Source organism: Populus euphratica, unplaced genomic scaffold, assembly GCF_000495115.2.
Source record: "Populus euphratica unplaced genomic scaffold, PopEup_1.0 scaffold46.1, whole genome shotgun sequence".
NCBI classification, from domain to species: domain Eukaryota; kingdom Viridiplantae; phylum Streptophyta; class Magnoliopsida; order Malpighiales; family Salicaceae; genus Populus; species Populus euphratica.
The window spans coordinates 1,278,308-1,296,229 of record NW_011499852.1 but is presented as its reverse complement, the minus strand read 5'-3'; the positions used below and the strand labels follow the sequence as shown (position 1 = coordinate 1,296,229).

The 17,922-nt window shown below is 35.2% G+C and overlaps 1 protein-coding gene across 1 annotated transcript; it reads left to right on the top strand.

The window, feature by feature from the left end:
- On the top strand, positions 1–17,546 carry LOC105121796 (1,4-alpha-glucan-branching enzyme 2-2, chloroplastic/amyloplastic). The gene is made up of 22 exons (XM_011020597.1): positions 1–296; positions 403–545; positions 1,990–2,198; positions 3,344–3,442; positions 4,324–4,366; positions 4,713–4,772; positions 5,455–5,535; positions 6,095–6,211; positions 10,338–10,421; positions 11,098–11,219; positions 11,369–11,488; positions 12,137–12,266; positions 12,375–12,485; positions 12,774–12,902; positions 13,001–13,104; positions 13,222–13,366; positions 14,831–14,978; positions 15,118–15,218; positions 15,445–15,522; positions 16,410–16,565; positions 16,853–16,927; positions 17,047–17,546. Exons 1-22 carry the CDS (start codon positions 158–160, stop codon positions 17,173–17,175), a joined length of 2,523 nt encoding a protein of 840 aa, XP_011018899.1. The 5' UTR covers positions 1–157; the 3' UTR covers positions 17,176–17,546.
- The last annotated feature ends 376 nt before the right edge of the window (positions 17,547–17,922 follow it).

Sequence of the window (17,922 nt, the reverse complement as noted above, 5' to 3'; positions counted from 1 at the left end):
ATCTTTCTAATATCGGATTTCACGCAACTCTTGCTTCCGCTTTCATCTTCTTCACCTTTTTTATTTTCTTTTAACTATTATTATTCGGTGCTCACACTTTTAAGTACTAAGCTATAGCTAGATCTCTAGTCGTAGAAAGAGAAGAGAAAGGAAAGAAATGGTGTCCTGCGCTGTATCAGGCGTACGTTTTCCTTGCCTTCCTTCAGTGTACATCACCAAGTCTCAATCAAGTTTCAATGGCGATCCTTTGTGTCGAAAGGGCCTCTCCTTTTTCTCGAAGAAAGACCCATCTTCTCGTATCTCTCTCTTCTATCTTTCTGCCAATGGTTTTGCCTTTTATTTTTCGATATATATATATATATTTAAATGGTTTTGAATCTTGATCAATGATCTTGTTTGCAGTGAAGATGCTTGCTGGAAAGTCGTCTTACGATTCCGATTCCCCAAATTTAGCTGTTACTACTTCTATTGCTACAACAACAACCACACCGACACCTGAGAAAGTCCTTGTCCCACTCGATGGAAACGCTTCAGAAGATCCTCTGGTTTGTCTTCTCATTGTCCACGTGCTGCGTACTATTTATATGACGCATGCTGTTGATTCTCAGTTTAGAGTGTTTTGCATTTGAAAACAAATTATGTTCTATCATTTGATTTTTAAAGAAAATGAGATCCTTACAGGGAAAAGCACAAAAAAAAAAAAGAAGAAGCAAAATGATGTGGAGCAAAACCCTTGTGTTCAAGACTCCTGGAAATTGAGAACTGGAGTCGACTCCCACCTTTTATTTTCTGAAGATTTTTTTTCTTATTTTATTACTACCACCTACAGTAGGAGCCAATACCATTACTTTATGGTGGACCTACTCCCTTGCCTCATTTAGAACGAGTAATCTCTCCACGAGCCATTGAGCTGTACGAGCTATTATATATTCTAATCAAAATGAAGGGCACGGATGAATTTTCTATGGATATTTTCCACTTGTTTCTATGTGCATATTCCCAAGTCTTTTTTTTTTTAACCCTTTAGATTTCGATTACTTCATTCTTATTATATGCTTCTGGGAAATTCTCATCCTCAGAAAGCGTAGGCTACATTAACATGAAAAGCTGTTCTTTGGTTCAACAATTTCTTTTATCTGTATCCTTCTTCTTCTTCTTCTTCTTCTTCTTCTTCTTCTTCTTCTTCTTCTTCTTCTTCTTCTTCTTCTTCTTCTTCTTCTTCTTCTTCTTCTTCTTCTTCTTCTTCTTTTTCTTTTTAATTTCTTATCCCCTGCCAGATGGCAAGAAGTGGCTTCTTGTATATGGACATGTAATGTGCAAAGTAACCACAATGCAATTCATTACTAACACGAGGATCTGTGAGGCACCATTGGTGACTTGAGAATGAGAGAGGATAGAATTGCTATTTGAACATTTAAAAGGAAGTTACAGGATGAAAAAAATTGGGAACTCTTGGATAGCCTAAACTTAGTCTCAACTTCAACCTCAAGCATGGTTATTTACATGCCAGATGTTAAAAACTGTGACAATTTAAAGGTATTATATAGGCTCTTCTATTGTTCTTGCTTCATCAGGATCTTGTGATCTTTCCAATACTATAAAGTCTTGGAATTGATCTTGGAAAAATATAAATATAAGAAAGGCCTGAGATTTTGGAAGGTGTGGGTCATAGATTCTCATTTTGAGAATTTGCATTTGCACGTTTTGAAACACATTGCAGGATCAATCTAGATATCGTTGAAGTTATAGGCCTACTTGACTGTCATCCTCATGATGACAGCTGCTTTGACAAAGATGCTTGGTGCAACTAAAGTCATGTGCTCTTACAGTGTGTGTGAAAAACTGTGGTTGGCTGATTGGTCTATCTTGCTTATTCTTTAGTTTCTTGATGCCTTTGCTAGAAAACGGTGTTGATAGATTTAATGTCTGTTGATATTCAATTCCCACTTAAATCAGCGTCTCCTTTTACCTGTTTGATTCTCGTGTTAGGTACCTCATGATGTAGAGTGTCTAACAATGGAAGATAATCAGATTGTTGAAGACAAGGAAAAGCAGGAGACATCTACTCCTTTGAGTGAGTCAAGAATCATTGGTAAAACTGAAGCCAAATCTAGGTCTATCCCCCCACCTGGCTCTGGGCAGAGAATATATGAAATAGATCCAAGTTTGACAGGTTTCCGTCAACACCTTGATTACCGGTGAGATACTCTATCTTTACTCGTGCAAGATATTTTACGTTGAAGTAAGGGTTGAGAGCTTGAAGTAAAAGAGCAGGCGCTTCATGTTATATACTGAAGTTTTGGTGATCACATGTGATAATTCTCAGCATCAACATTTATCATTAGCTTTCTTAATATTGTTTTTTAGAAGTACATTTTTTAAGGTGCCTGTTTTCATTTATTTGATGATATCATCAGTCTGCATTCATGTTAAAGATCAAACTCCAATAGATATTTCTTGCATTTTTTTAGACATATTTCTATTTCAACCTTTAGATAAAGTAGGACTATATAAGTATCTATTTAAACAATAGCTTGAAATAGCAGACTAAGATTTCAAATGAATATCCCTCTACATCTTTTCCTCCCCAGTCCTCAACATTTTTTGCCCTGATGATTCTTATAAACAAAGAGTAATATCATATGAAGTTTCAACTAATTTGTTAAGTGTGTTTACTTAATTCTTTGAAGACTGTCTTGGATTTGTCTTTTCTCAATTTATATTAGATACTAATTCATTTTGTGCCATGGTATGCTAGTGTTCATGTCAGCAGAGTTCCACACCTCATTAGACATATATTTCTGTAAAAAGTGGAGCAAGCCCCAGATCCGCATTTGCGGATATTCACTTTGGATACCTCTGCATCACCTAGAAATTTTTACTGTATTTTCTTTCCATATCCATTTATTGTTTTCATTATTTTCTCTGTATATGGATAGTGTAATCAACTTATGTCCTAGCCCACATCTTAATTTTTTTCTTCACTAAAATCATGCAAGATATTGCATGAAAAGGTGTTTGTTGTTTTCAATGCTGTCAGAGTCATACCAATGAACCCAAGTGCTATTTTTTCCTGAAAGGACCTAATATATGATATGTTTGTCAAGTCTTGTTGTAAGGTTGAGGTGTGATTATTTCTTTGTTTAGAAACATGAGAACTGCTGCCTGGAGAGAAGTGCTCCATGTATTCTCTCTTTTATAGTACAATTGTTTGACGTTTGCTATCTTTAGACTAGCTTGTTCGTATGTGTGTGTGTGTGTGTATTTTCAAGGTATGATTTTGAAGATGTTGGTAAAGTTTTTGTAACATTCTATAGCTAATTTAATCTTTTCCTGATCGTAGATATTCAGAGTACAAAAGAATTCGTGAAGAAATTGACAAGTATGAAGGTGGTTTGGAAGTGTTTTCTCGTGGCTATGAAAAGCTTGGTTTCATACGCAGGTATTCTACCTTTTTTATTTCTTTAGGTTGAAGTCCATTCATTTTCTAGTTTTTTTTGGCTCAACCAATTGCCCATTCCATTGTTGCTGTTACATAATGCAATGTGTTTTCACTTGTATTTTCTTTTGCAAAGTAAATGAGCTATATCAAAAAATGAAACTAGTGACAAGATGATCTCAAAAGTGGAAAACACAACAGAAATTCTCGCGATTTTGCTTTGCATTGCAAATGTTTCTATTAGTGTGGTGACACTTTGGCCCTTGAGTTGATTGTTTTCAACATCAGAGGTTCTCACAAGAATTTTCTGTTAGTGTTGTGACACTTTTTTTGTTTTTTCTTTTAGTTCAGTGACTCTTGTTCTAAGGATAAGCATAGCCCCCAAACTGCAAAGATGAGGGATGGGTCATCAAATGAACTTGGAAAAAAAATCTCTGACTAGATGGGTCATCAAATGAACTGGGAAAAAAACTGACTAAAATTTTGTACCAAGGGTTAAGCTTCACAAATGTAGAAATAGTGCATTTGGATAGATTTAGGCAGATCTGTATGCATGTTGTGGTTCAAGAACAAAGCAATGGGAAAAAAATTCCCATGTCCTAGCCAGGCCTCTTATAAAGATTATAAGGTTGTACCAGTCCCATGTATTGATTGCATAAACTGAGTTCTCTCACTTCATTGTGATGGCAATTGTTTAATTTACTTGCTCATCACTTGTTTGTTTTCATATATGCTCTATTTGTTTCATTACCTTTTATCATGCTTTATCTTAAAAAAACCATTAGTCTGCTATTCTAGTGTTTATTTTTTCTTTATAGCCAATCAATTTTAGTTTCCTCGGCACATCTCATTCTCACAGATTGTAATTTCTACTGGTTTCTCAGTCAAACAGGAATAACCTACAGGGAATGGGCACCAGGAGCTAAGGTCTGTGCTGTTTCGATTCTCTGTCATGTGGTCTTTAGTTTGTATAGTAAATCTCAGAGAAGGCAGTTATCTCATGACTGCCTATTCTCAAATCTGATCTGTTTAGTCATGGTTCCTGTAGTACTGAACAACTGGATGTATATTCAGGCACAAACAAAGGGCATATGCTGTTAATAGCATAAGCCTCTATAAATTTACATGAGAGGCTGCTTTTTTGTTCAGCATTTTAGTCAGAGACAATGTCCCTCTGAACTGATTCAAGCTAACAAATTGATTGGCTATGAGATGATTGTTTTTTGTTCCTGACAAATATGTTTGTACATTGACTAGTTACTATTTATTTCAGTGGGCAGCATTGATTGGAGATTTTAACAATTGGAATCCCAATGCAGATGTCATGACCCGGGTATGTTATCTATGCTTTTGCTTTATGTAGCATTGGATCCATTGATGGATATTTTCTGCATAATTCCAATGGTATTATTTATACTTGTTGGAATTGTCTGTTATCTTTTCAAATGATTGGTAAAGTGCATTGAAGCTTTGTCTCCCTTTCTTCTCCTGTACACTTCACAGCAACAGTCTTCTACTATCTGCTCATTTTTTTCTGATTCTGTTTACATAAACACATACATTACTCATTTTATTGACGGAGAAAAAAGGAAATCTTTATATTGGATTGCTCTACTATGGATTCTATCTGTCTATTCCAACTCCTGCCTTTCTCATTTTCCTTTTCTGATCATTCTTTCTTCAGCAATGGAAAAGAAAAGAAAATGTAAATATTGCTTTGACATGTCTTTGTGTGGAAATGGAAACTGGGAAAACTATTCATTTTACTGTTGTTTGAATCTGTAGTAGAATCTGAAAGCTTCAAGGATATGTCCAAGTAATGCATGCTAGTACTAGGATGTTTAATTAACATATTGTTGAGAGTCTGGGTCGAAAAAGAAGCCAGTAATAATATGTCATAATGATGGGTGTTTGCAGGATGTAATATCTTCATACTTGTGTTTAAACTCCTTTTTTTTCCTTGTTAGATCTATTGTACTATTTAAATTCCCAGCAACTGATTTATTATTTTACAGAATGAATTTGGTGTCTGGGAAGTGTTCCTTCCAAACAATGCAGATGGTTCACCACCAATTCCCCATGGTTCTCGAGTAAAGGTAACACTTCACAAGATTGAATACTGAAATCTACTGTGTAAATTAGAGTTTATGCATTAAACTTGATACTCATTGCTCACGACTGAGTCACTTTTGGCAAGCAAGAGAAATAAGTTTGCGACTTTCATTTGAAGTCTAAAAATGTGCATTTCCATGCAAAGTGAGAGCTTCTAGGATTTTTTGTCTCATCTGGTTGTTTTCTTGAACTTTAAAATAATACCAGCAGCCACTTGCTCAGCACCCAGTGAATATCATGTGAAATCAAGCCTCTTTTACACAACAAGAAAAGGATCTTTTGGCAGTGTAATTCTGTCTTCTTAACTTTGCTATTCAGTATTCATAACACAAGAAAAACAAACCGAATGTATGGTATTGGCTTCAGCTTCATATTAGTTTCTTGCATTTAATTTAAGCTAGATCTTTTCATTTTCAGTCAGCTGCAAAAGGAGATGATTATAAGTATTATTCAAGGCCCTGAGCTTGTTTAGTTTTAAAAACTTTGCTCCACTATTTAAATACATCAAAGATGGTGAATCTGTTTTTGATTGCGTGTTTGTAGATACGCATGGATACTCCTTCTGGCATTAAAGATTCTATTCCTGCTTGGATTAAGTTCTCAGTACAGGCTCCAGGAGAAATCCCATACAATGGCATTTACTATGATCCACCTGAGGAGGTACACTTCTTGCTTGGGTTTCTCATGGTTGCTGAATATATTGTGATGATTTGGACCTTTATTTTGCATACACTATCATGAACTTAGGTTAAGGCAACAGAAAATGTCAATCTAAAAAATAATGTTAGCAATAATTTAAGCAAGCCTTTGAGAGTTCAGGAAAAGGAATTCTCAGTGCTGATCCTAATCCTAAGCCACAGATTTTTAGGCAAGTGACCCCTCAAACAACTAACTATGCACTTGGTTTGGGAGACTGAGAATTTAGAAAATCAAGGAATAACCCCCCAAGTTTTCAAAATGTTGCACCAAATAATGTCCTCGCTTTCTAATTTTACTGTATATTACTATTGAAAAATGACTGGGTTTCAAAGTTTAAAATTGTTAGTTAGAGCCATACAAGTCAAACATTATTAGTATTTTCAGACCGCCTCAAGGGTAAGAAAGCATTTCAAAGGTCTTGAGATTTAGGGGAGTTTTTCAGCATAAAGGATGAGGAGTGCAAGGAAGATTGGCTATGTTTGGATGGATAGTTTGAGGAGTGTACGAGGGGAGAAGGGTTTGTGGATGGCAGTATGGTTTTTTACATGGTTGTGAGGTGAAGATTGATAGAGAAAGGGAGGGACAGAAAGTACTTGCTGAAATACAAGGCCGGACAGTGTCTTGGTCTAGTATTAGAATCATAATTACCGTATAGTCAGGTGCTTGAATCCTGGGAAATTCAATTATTTAAATTAACAGTTCCATATACACATGATCCATCCACTTTCAAAGACCAGATGGGCTTTCTGCATCTGTTTGGGTGGTTGGGGAATCTCCTTTCTTAGATTAAAAAGGAATCAGTATGTGTATCATGCTAAGACTACAAGGGCTAGTAAGGTTTTCCAAAACAACTTATTGATCAATGCCAATTTTTCAACGGTCAATTTAAATATCCAAATAACTCAGCAAAGAGTAGCCTTTTGCTGAAATTGTTAGGTGCTGGTACTGTTGCATCTAGTAACACATCCTTGGAGCCATCAGACCCGGTTATTAATGATCTAACAGGCTGGTGCATGTGCAGAAAGAAGATTTGGAATGGCTCAAAAGAAGTGTTGTTATAATAAATACTCCTAAAGTGACACTGCCATAGTAAGTTCTGGTCCATTCCATTGCAAAATAAGACCTATGGGAGGTATCGTTGCAGCTTACATTTGACTTCCCTGACGATACGGGTCAAATGCTCTAAACTGTTAGTGGTTAGTTAGGTTTCTATTTATGATTGGTTAGACCATGGATAGCAAAGATATTGGTTTAGATCGTTATATTTGGGGTGAATGAGCTCAAGAGTCTTATATTATCAATATTGTTTTAATGACACTCATTTTTTTAAATTTCTTAATCCAATCACTGTACTACTGATTCGTCAATACCATTGGTCCACCTGTTACTTATGGTGTTCTTTGTCTGTTAATTTTGGAATATGCTCTTTTATATTTGAAAAAAGTCATAAAAAATAAGAAATAGATAATGAATTCTAAAAGCTTACAAACATTAAAATTATAAATATTAAAGTCCTAACAATGATTATTAGCCCATGCATATAATTAATCATTTTATAAATTAAAAAGAAAATTAAACTAATAAAAAATAATATAATCAATTCACTTTAAAAAAATAAATGAAAACAAAATCTAAACTAAATTGTTTTTAGAAAAAAAGACATATCTAGATTTTCTCTCCCATTTTTTTTCATGGAAACCAATCTATTACAAACCACTTGTCCAATTCTTATGTATTTCATTAAAAAATCCAATTTTGTTACGTGTTTTCCAACTTTTTTACTATATGAACTTTTTTTAGAGATAGTTGTTTGATGATAGAGGGATATGCTAGTAACTAAAAGTTTGTTTGAGATTTAGTTGAATTTCTTATAATTTTTAAACGGGGGTGATAATGAAAGGTTGTAATGGAAAGGATTTTTATTATTTAATTGAGCTTTTTGTTTCTTTTTTTATTTTCACTCAATTTCATAATTTTTTTTTGTTTTAAAATTTTTAATTAGTAAAAATGTAATTATAAATCAAGGAATGATAAAATTAGTTGGTTATAGTTTTCTCATTTTTATTTATATAGTTCTCATATTTTCATTTTATGCTGATAACATTTTTTTAAAATAATTTATTTCTTATTTTGTATATGATATTTTTCTAATATAAATAATTATATTCCAAAAACTATTTCAAAGTTATTGGTTAAACAATACCGTTAGTGATAACATTATGGATAAAACAATAGTACAAAGGTTGAATTAAGAAATCTCAAAGATGAGGGACCTCGTCAAGATAAAATCGATAATATAGGGATTCTTCTGCTTACTGCCCAGATGTTTTCAGGTCTTTAGTCTCCTTTGTTCGCCTTGAGTTTTGATGATTGCCATGGATAGAAAAATCATCAATCAAACCATTTCTGTAATAAACAATGGTGGTAGTTTTGTTGTTCAAATATATGAAGATTAGCACTTGTTTTTCACCTTTGCTGGAGGTGTTACACTCCCAATGAGATGTGCCAACCATTGATAAGCATCAATTCTTCCAATGCAAATGATTCTCATATCATGTTGGAGAATCTATTGCAGATGGTAACACGTTGTTGCTCCAAACAACCTAGACAATCCATTAGAGGGGTACATTGATGCTGCAGATGGGCTTTCCATGGATAAACAGGGGAAATTCAAGTACATGGGAAATGCCAGAGGCCCCTAGGCAGCATGCACAGTCAAGGTCTTTGTGTTTCTGAAGTTTGTCTTGGAGATGGCATAGAAGGCTTTATTTCTCCTTTGGATTGGTTTGGATCAACTCTTTATGCTTACTTCTTAAGTCCTATCTCAAGCAGCTCTCCAGTCCTTCATTTGTTCAACCATGAGAATATAACAAGATTCACACTTCTCCCTTGCCAATTTCTTTGCCCCATGTCTCGTTTCCAGCACCATACTATAGCCAAAGTTCTTTGAGTGATGATTTTCATATTCCCTTAATTGTGTTGAGAAAGGGAAGAAGAAATAAGGTTGAAGCCAGGAAAAAGAAAAGAAACATCTATATTTGTATCCCGAGGCTATTTTCTCAAAGATTAGCCATGTTGCTTAGAAGGTATAAAAAGTTAAAATCAATTGATGTTTAGTGCAGTAAGAATGGTTGCAGACGATGAAAAGATGGTGATGGATGATAGAATCTCGGAGCCCACTGATGTAGTCTTGGAGACTTCGAACTTAGATGAAACCTTGGTTATTGTAGTTAAGAGAAGAGATTGGCCTTTTAAAGATTCCCAACGCATTCTTCATGATGATTAAGTGTGGTTGGCTGTGAAGGGTATTGAAGAGTTCCTTGCCTTTGATTGCAGTCTTTCTTGGGTCTGTTGGTCCTTGTTTCTCCTGATCTGGGCACCATTATGTCGTATGAAAGCATGTTTCCAATTTCTTGTGCTGTAACTTTGGGCCCCCCAGCACTTTTGCTGTGTTGGTTGTTTAGTATCTTAGGCTCTTTACCCTGTGTGTTTGTCTTAGCTGGGCCTTGCTATCTCTAGGTTGTAGCTTGCTGTCGTGTCTTATTTTCATCCATGTGAGTTATAATGGTGGTAGTGGTGCTCTTTAGTTTTGTCTGGCTTGGTGTTGCCTTATCACCCATATTTGTTTCCTTTTTCTTTCTTTCTAATAAAGAGTACTCCTTGATTTATGAAAAAGAAGAAGAAGCAAGTTGAAGATTCAGATTATTCTACAAAAGAATGATCCTCAGAAGAAGCCATCCTGGATTATTTCTTTGTCCAGCAATTCACAAGTCACGAGCCTCTTGTCATTTGTGATCTTAGTGAAATCTTTAAGCTACTCACTACAACACCAATGGTCAATAAAATCAGTCATCATATTGAACAAGCATCAGATGTAAAAACTTAAACTTTGGAGTAGAAGCCAAATGCATAAATAATCTGTGTTATTAGTTGTGGCTTTAATCTGTGTTCATTTGAGAACCAACAAGCATTATGCTGTAAAACACTCAAGATTGTATTAAATGATTGAAAATCTATTCCATTTTCTTCATAATTTCTGTTTGAGGTCTGGCTTTGCACCTTGATGCTATTGCTTGCTTCTTTGCAGGAAAAGTATATATTCAAACATCCTCAACCAAAGAGACCAAAGTCACTAAGGATTTATGAAGCTCATGTCGGAATGAGTAGTACGGTGTGCATCTTCTCCCATTATGTCTCATGTTACAAGCTCTTATTCACTGCGTCTTTGTACCGGTGATTAAAATCATTCATGACTGGATGGTGTTCAAACATGCTAGAGCTGTTTTATATCTTGGCAAATATTTATTAAAAAGAAATTGGGAGTTTACGCAGAATGCTTCTTTGACTTGTCATGGTAGAAGCATCTACAAATGCCTCTATAATGATGGACCATGATCAGTCACTATACTCGTGCTTCAGTAATCCTGCCAAATAGTGCAAGATGACATTTTCTTAAAGAACAGCGGTCTGTACCAGCAACCTTGTTCAGGGTTCTGGTCCTCCTCAAAGCCTGGACAATGCGATATGCCTGAAACCATATTCTCTTGCCCTTGCATGATTGAACAAACATCAATCAAAAACAATGGTTCAGGATACTGTCATAGTGATTATTTTTACTACATACTTCTGATTTCCTTCTTTTCCTTCCTTCAATTACCACGTCTTATTTTTACAATTTATGTATTTTGTTGAAATCTCTGTGCATGATGAGAATGGTTAGGTTATAGATCTTAATACATTATGGCATGACCTTTATTTGGACTCTTTAATCTCTCCCTTTCTTATTCCTATTTAATTTGCTGCCTCTTCATTTTATCCCTTTTAATTTTGCCACTTCTAAAATGCAGGAGCCATTAATCAACACATATGCCAACTTTAGAGATGATGTGCTTCCTCGGATCAAAAAACTTGGTTATAATGCTGTTCAGATTATGGCTATTCAAGAGCATTCATATTATGCTAGTTTCGGGTATTTCCTTTAATTAGGATAAAGCTCCACTTTCTATTAGTCCCCTCTTTTCTTTTACATGTATATTTTCCCAAAGCTTGGTCTTCATTAGCATAGTGGGCAGTTTTTGCTTCCCTGTAAACTCACGAATTCCTTTCGATGATATGAAGGTACCATGTCACAAATTTTTTTGCACCCTGTAGTCGGTGTGGAACCCCTGATGATCTGAAGTCTCTGATAGATAAAGCTCACGAGTTAGGTCTGCTTGTTCTCATGGATATTGTTCACAGGTAACTTTCCATTAAGTACAATATGTATAAATGACTGGTTTCGACTCAAACTTTAAATTCTGATGATTTTGGCGAATTGACATCTATAAGTTAAAAGAGGGAGAAACAAGCTTGAAAAATGCATGAATTATGGAAATTATTATTTGGGTGTAGTGGCTTTCAAATGTTTATTCTTGAATAACCACTATTTACATCTTTGTATTTTAGTATTTATTAGAAAAGTTTGAGCCATCTTAAAGTAAGAATATGTTCTGCAGATTAATTGGAATCTTGAGATGAAGAGTCATTCATCTAGGGTTATGTGCAGGAATACATGAATCATAACCTTCATTAATCCGTAGCTTTTATTTAATTTTCACTAAACCAATTCGTTGAGTTAAGTCAACAATGGGCAAGAACAGAACCTATCATTTGTGAACTCATCATGCTATCATTCAGCAAGTTTGGTATGATAGCAGCTCTTTTCCTAAGTGCGCTTACTAATATTTTGGGTGTCACTTATTCTGTTTGATTGGATAAATAACTTTTTTAATGCTTTTATTCAATCTTTCATTCCATAAATCATAGTGAACTTTCATTACCAATTATTACTTGATCTCCTTGTAATAATCTTTCGTTTGGTTGACAACTAATATCAAATGAATCCAGCCATGCATCGAACAATACTTTGGATGGTTTGAATATGTTCGATGGAACTGATAATCACTACTTCCACTCTGGTTCACGGGGACATCATTGGATGTGGGACTCTCGCCTTTTCAACTATGGCAGCTGGGAAGTATGTGCTTGTTTGAATCTTCAGCTACAGTATTTGTCTGGAATTTTTAGTCTTCATTTGTCTTTTTCTTATAGTTGGTGAGGACTAAATACTTGCTCATTGGTTTAGGTACTGAGGTTTCTTCTTTCAAATGCAAGATGGTGGCTGGATGAATATAAGTTTGATGGGTTCAGATTTGATGGTGTGACTTCGATGATGTACACCCACCATGGGTTGCAGGTATCATTTAGGTTCTTTAGGGTATATTATTTTTGTTTGTGTGATCAGGTAACAATCTCTCGAGTTCTATGAAGCCTAGGATGTGCTCAATTAGAGGGATAAAAGTTATAGATGCTTGATTCTTAAACCTTATGTGACTACCATGGCTAGGCTCATTATGCTTATTTTGATGTTTCCTTTTAGCTCTATTAGGGCTATGGGTGGTGGAACTTAATTGTTTGGTGTTCTATTTGACTTATGATTGAATGACAGATATTTTCTTTGGTTATTTTTTCCAACTTGATGCAGATGACTTTTACTGGAAACTACAACGAGTACTTTGGATATGCAACTGACATAGATGCTGTGGTATATCTGATGGTTGTTAATGATATGATTCATGGTCTCTTCCCTGATGCTATTAGCATCGGTGAAGATGTAAGTTTGTGCCCCCTAGAGGAATCAACAGCTCCAGTTAATCCAATGCCAGACCTCTCTGCTTGCTCATGTTTATAATTTTCTTTTTTACTTCACAGGTCAGTGGAATGCCAACATTCTGCATTCCTGTCCAAGATGGTGGTGTGGGATTTGATTATCGCCTCCACATGGCCATTGCTGATAAATGGATTGAGCTTCTCCAGTATGTTGCCACTGGAACTCTGCAACCTCTTTTCGACTGCCTTGAATCGGCATCTTCTTGTTTGATGCTATTTTAAGGTCTTTTCTGTCAGTCACTTTCTATTTGTACTGGGTGTAGGAAGAAGGATGAAGAGTGGAGAATGGGTGACATTGTACACACTCTCACTAACAGAAGGTGGCTGGAAAAGTGCGTTTCGTATGCTGAAAGTCATGACCAAGCTCTTGTTGGTGACAAGACCATTGCATTCTGGTTGATGGACAAGGTTATATGAGTTCTTTCCCATATCATTCCATAATCAAAATTTATGCACATGTTTATTGGAGAATATTGTTTTTCACTTGACTGTCAACACCTGTGGGAGAAATGATGCAGTAGGTAGAACAGAAAAATAATGGTTAACATTTGAACAAGTTTAAAGTTTGAAGAAGAGAATGAGGTGCAGGGTTTGTAGAAATTCTAACTATTGTAAATATTAATTAAACTGATTTGTCTTCTACAATACCTCTAATAGCCTATTTATTCTAGTTATAACCATTGTAGGAATAGAAATTGCCACAAATCCTAGTTGACTACTATCATCAAATGTTAGATATACATAACTAGATCTAAATAGCATAAGGATTTGTGAAACTAAAAGAGAACACCAAAATCAGTAAGGAAAACAAACTTTTCTTTGCAATCCCCTTGGAGAACTTGACTCTAGCAAGAAGACTTTTTGCATCTGGTGTATATATCTAGGGATTAGCTTTCTTTATTCATCTTATTTTATCAGAGTACTTTCTTCAGAGTTGAAGTAGGGTGAGGAGGAAACCAGCACTTACTGCAGATATAATGGGCTAAAACTATAAGAAAATTGAAGCTCAAACTTATAAACATTGATTTGCTGGTTTGTAGAGAAACCTCTACAGTATATTTATAGGAAATAAAAGATGCCTGTAAATTAGCCAAAGCAACCTTATTTATATTAGTTCCAAGTCTAAATCCTGATCCTTATAGAGTGAATCACATTTCAAAGTTGCATGAAAATTGAAAAACCCAAATAACTAGAGGATTCCTAAACTAAACAACAACACTAAAATTACCAAGGAAAATATAAATTCTTCCAAAAGCTCATGTGCCAATCATTCGATGCAGGGTGGCAAGAGGAAAACAATAGAAACAGAAAATTCAGCAGTGTTATGGCTAAAACTAGAAGGATATTGACGCTGGAACAAGATAGTAAAGTTTAGGGCTCGCCATTAAACCTTTAAAATTTGAATAGATCTACATCTATCTTCTATATGACCATTAAATTGATAGAGTTTTTGAAGTTGTAGAGTAATTGTAGGCTTGATCCCTTTCAATTATAGTGTTATGTCAATAATACAATTTGTTTTTTGTAGGCACACTGCTTGAACCATTAGGATGTTACTATTTAGGGAGTCCAAAATGTGTCATTTTATTTGTATTTATCAAAGGAAAACATGTCATTCTATTTCATCTTAAACACTTGGCATGAGGAAAAAAACATAAAATGTTAAATGCTTGGGATGAGACACCATTTCGTTTTGCTTTATATATAAACGTTTTCCTATAGAGCAGTGATCCCTAAAGTTACAAACTCCCAAGTTATTAAAAAATTTACCATTTTCTACTATATTTTGCTGTTTTTCTTCCTACTCCACATCATAATACCCTATGTTTTATCAAGCTGAAAATCAGTCTTCTAATTCTCCATTTGTCTCAGGATATGTACGACTTCATGGCTCTTGATAGACCATCAACTCCTCTTATAGATCGTGGAATAGCATTGCACAAAATGATCCGGCTTATTACCATGGGTTTAGGAGGAGAAGGATATTTGAATTTTATGGGAAATGAGTTTGGACACCCTGGTAAGAATATTTATGAATTTTATTACCATGGTTATTACTATTCTTTAATGTTTCTTATTGGTTCTATCATCATTTAATGAATTTTTATTAAATTGGTAGCTTTTATTATGTCGGTGTACTTTACTTTTATTTTTCTCAGAGTGGATTGATTTCCCAAGGGGCGATCAGCACCTTCCTACTGGTGAAATTATTCCAGGCAATAATCACAGTTATGATAAATGCCGGCGCAGATTTGATCTAGTAAGTTTATGCCTGATTTTGAAACCTAATCTGACCATTGCAGTTTATTCTTGGCTCAATTGAAGCTTGAAAAGGTGTTGGTCTTAATAACCATTACTTGCGCTAGAAAAACAAACTGATGAACCCATGAGGAATTTTAAGAATTGTTGAATCAAAGTAGCTCTTCCACTATGGTTTCTGGAATTTATGCACATCTGACATGTGTTGATTTTTCATGCATGCCCAGGGGGATGCAGATTATCTAAGATATCATGGAATGCAAGAATTTGATCAGGCAATGCAGCATCTTGAAGAAATCTATGGTGTAAGTTCCTATCATACTGTCATTTAGCATAGTTTTGGCTGCTGGTGAGCTGCATGTATGGATTATTAACTTATATTTATTTATTTGCTTGAATGCATCTCATATTAAGCAAGGTAAAGGAGCCAGTTTCTCCATATTCTAGCTTGATTCGTTTTTTCTATTTCATGTATGTGGGCTGAGATGTTGGAAGCCTGCAATTATTTACTTGTATCACATGGTTTCAAATCTCTGCAAGATACTGCAAAGCAAAGCATATCTCAGTAACCTGTAAGAGAGTTAAAATCATTTCAAATCATGTCCCCACCATACCACATTCCAATTGTAACATATTTTCAAACAATGACCAATATTTTTCTCTTTTCATAAGAAAATTCAACTTTTGTTTCTAGGTCTTGAAACACACTGGTTACTGTTCTTTTTAACTGTTACACTTGACTACCTATTTTAAAAATGAATTGACAAGCTATTTTAACTCTAACACAGGTTAGAAAAAAGATTATCCATCTTGCTTGTGAAACAGCTACGGTTTAAGCAGATTGCTCACATTTAAAAGTATTCCACATATTAAAGTCTTTTTAAATGTACTTCATTTCCCAATTTGTTTTGTTCCTGTTCACTTCTCTTGGCTTGGAATTTAGAGTTTTACACAACTGAAAATTAGCTGACTATATCTGTCATTCAAATTGCTTTATCTTTGGTGCTTAATTTAGATTGTTGAACCCCATCCCCAACAAAGGATCATTTTCACCTTCATTTCCATTTCGATTATAGGCATGAAATACCTAACCAGCAAATCTACGTGTTTGCTACCCTGTGCTTGCAAAATTTAAGATAAATGTGAAAAATAAATTAAAAATGTAAGGCTTAAATGGTTACTGTTTTTGCAGTTCATGACATCTGAGCACCAATATATATCACGGAAAAACGAAGGGGATCGAGTTATTGTCTTTGAAAGAGGGAACTTGGTTTTTGTCTTTAATTTTCATTGGACCAACAGCTATTCAGATTACCGAGTAGGCTGCTTAAAGCCAGGGAAGTACAAGGTATTCTCTGTATCCTTTTCTATATGCTTGCACAAGTAATAAAGGTTATGAACATTAAAAAAACAAAATCAACAGTGCTAATTGTGCCTTTCCTTTTGTATGCTCAGTATTGAGTAATCTATGTTGAGGAATGTGTAAGCTTCCAATTCAGTTCAGTTCTTTTTATAGATATCCAGTAAATCCCAGCATTTTAGAACTTGTAAATCTAGTTGACGCCTCATGCTGTGCTAGTTTGCCTCAAATTTTAAACTTATATTTATAAAACACATTTTGATTTTTGCTTGCAGATTGTTTTAGATTCTGATGATCCATTGTTTGGAGGCTTCAAAAGGCTTGATCAGGATGCTGAGTACTTCACCTCAGTAAGAAAATTCTCTCAAGTTTGTTACCTGAATTTAAGTTTCATCCTCATCAATCTTCGACCAGGCATTTCCTTGTAAATATTAGAATAGTTGTCAGCATTTATGTGGTGATTGTGCAGGAAGGGTGGTATGATGACCGACCTCGTTCCTTCCTGGTGTATGCACCAAGTAGAACGGCTGTGGTCTATGCTCTGGTGGAGGATGAATTGGAACCTGCTGAGAGTGAAAATGAACCTGCTGAGGGCTGATACTGATCTCAACAGAGCCTTTCTCGATTTAGGATGGGCATCAGGCATCTTCAATCGACATAGTACATGGAGGACCATGATTTAAGTCAATCCTAGTGCCGTCGCCAGCCAGCATTTTGTCATCCAAGCACAACCAAGAAAAACGAGCTAAGGCAGAGATCATGCGAATTGTTAATCAGTGGATCAAAAGAAGACCAAACAATGTTGAACATGTAGAGAATTTTGTCTGACAACTGTGTAGTATTTGCTGGTCAAGTCATCGTGCCCTTCCAAGTTCAAAGCAGGCCTCTTCTTGTATAGGCACATTGTGATGCTCCTGTAAATAATGGTGCATTTATAATAAAATGTTATTGTCTGATTAGTTTTTCTCATGTGAGTGTTGTGCTGATTAATGGCACTCGTGAAGGTAGCAGTCATCGGGTGGCTATTCAATTTGGAGATTTTGATTTTGATTTTCATGCGTGTTGCCTGACCAGTCTCATTTTGTTTCTATGTTTGCAGAAGCTTGGCCTTTTTAACCTTTTTTTATGTACTAGGGAAGTAGCAGTTTTTTCTTTCATGGAGTTTTGAACAGCCATCGCTTCTGGTTACCATAGCCATGGCCAGAAAAGGTAGTTGCTTGAAACGAGGCATGTGTTTCCAGGCCACCATTTTCTGCTCCTTAAATCTAAATTATTAAATTTAAATAATTTAGACTGAATGAAAATGATTTATTACATGATAAATGGCAACAAATTATTTTTCATT

Excerpts from the sequence above, each read along its gene's own strand:
- LOC105121796 (XM_011020597.1), top strand. The coding sequence starts at position 158 with ATGGTGTCCTGCGCTGTATCAGGCGTACGTTTTCCTTGCCTTCCTTCA. Across the intron at positions 13,105-13,221 it reads AAATGGATTGAGCTTCTCCA|GAAGAAGGATGAAGAGTGGA; the intron begins GTATGTTGCCAC and ends TACTGGGTGTAG. Across the intron at positions 15,219-15,444 it reads GCCGGCGCAGATTTGATCTA|GGGGATGCAGATTATCTAAG; the intron begins GTAAGTTTATGC and ends ATGCATGCCCAG.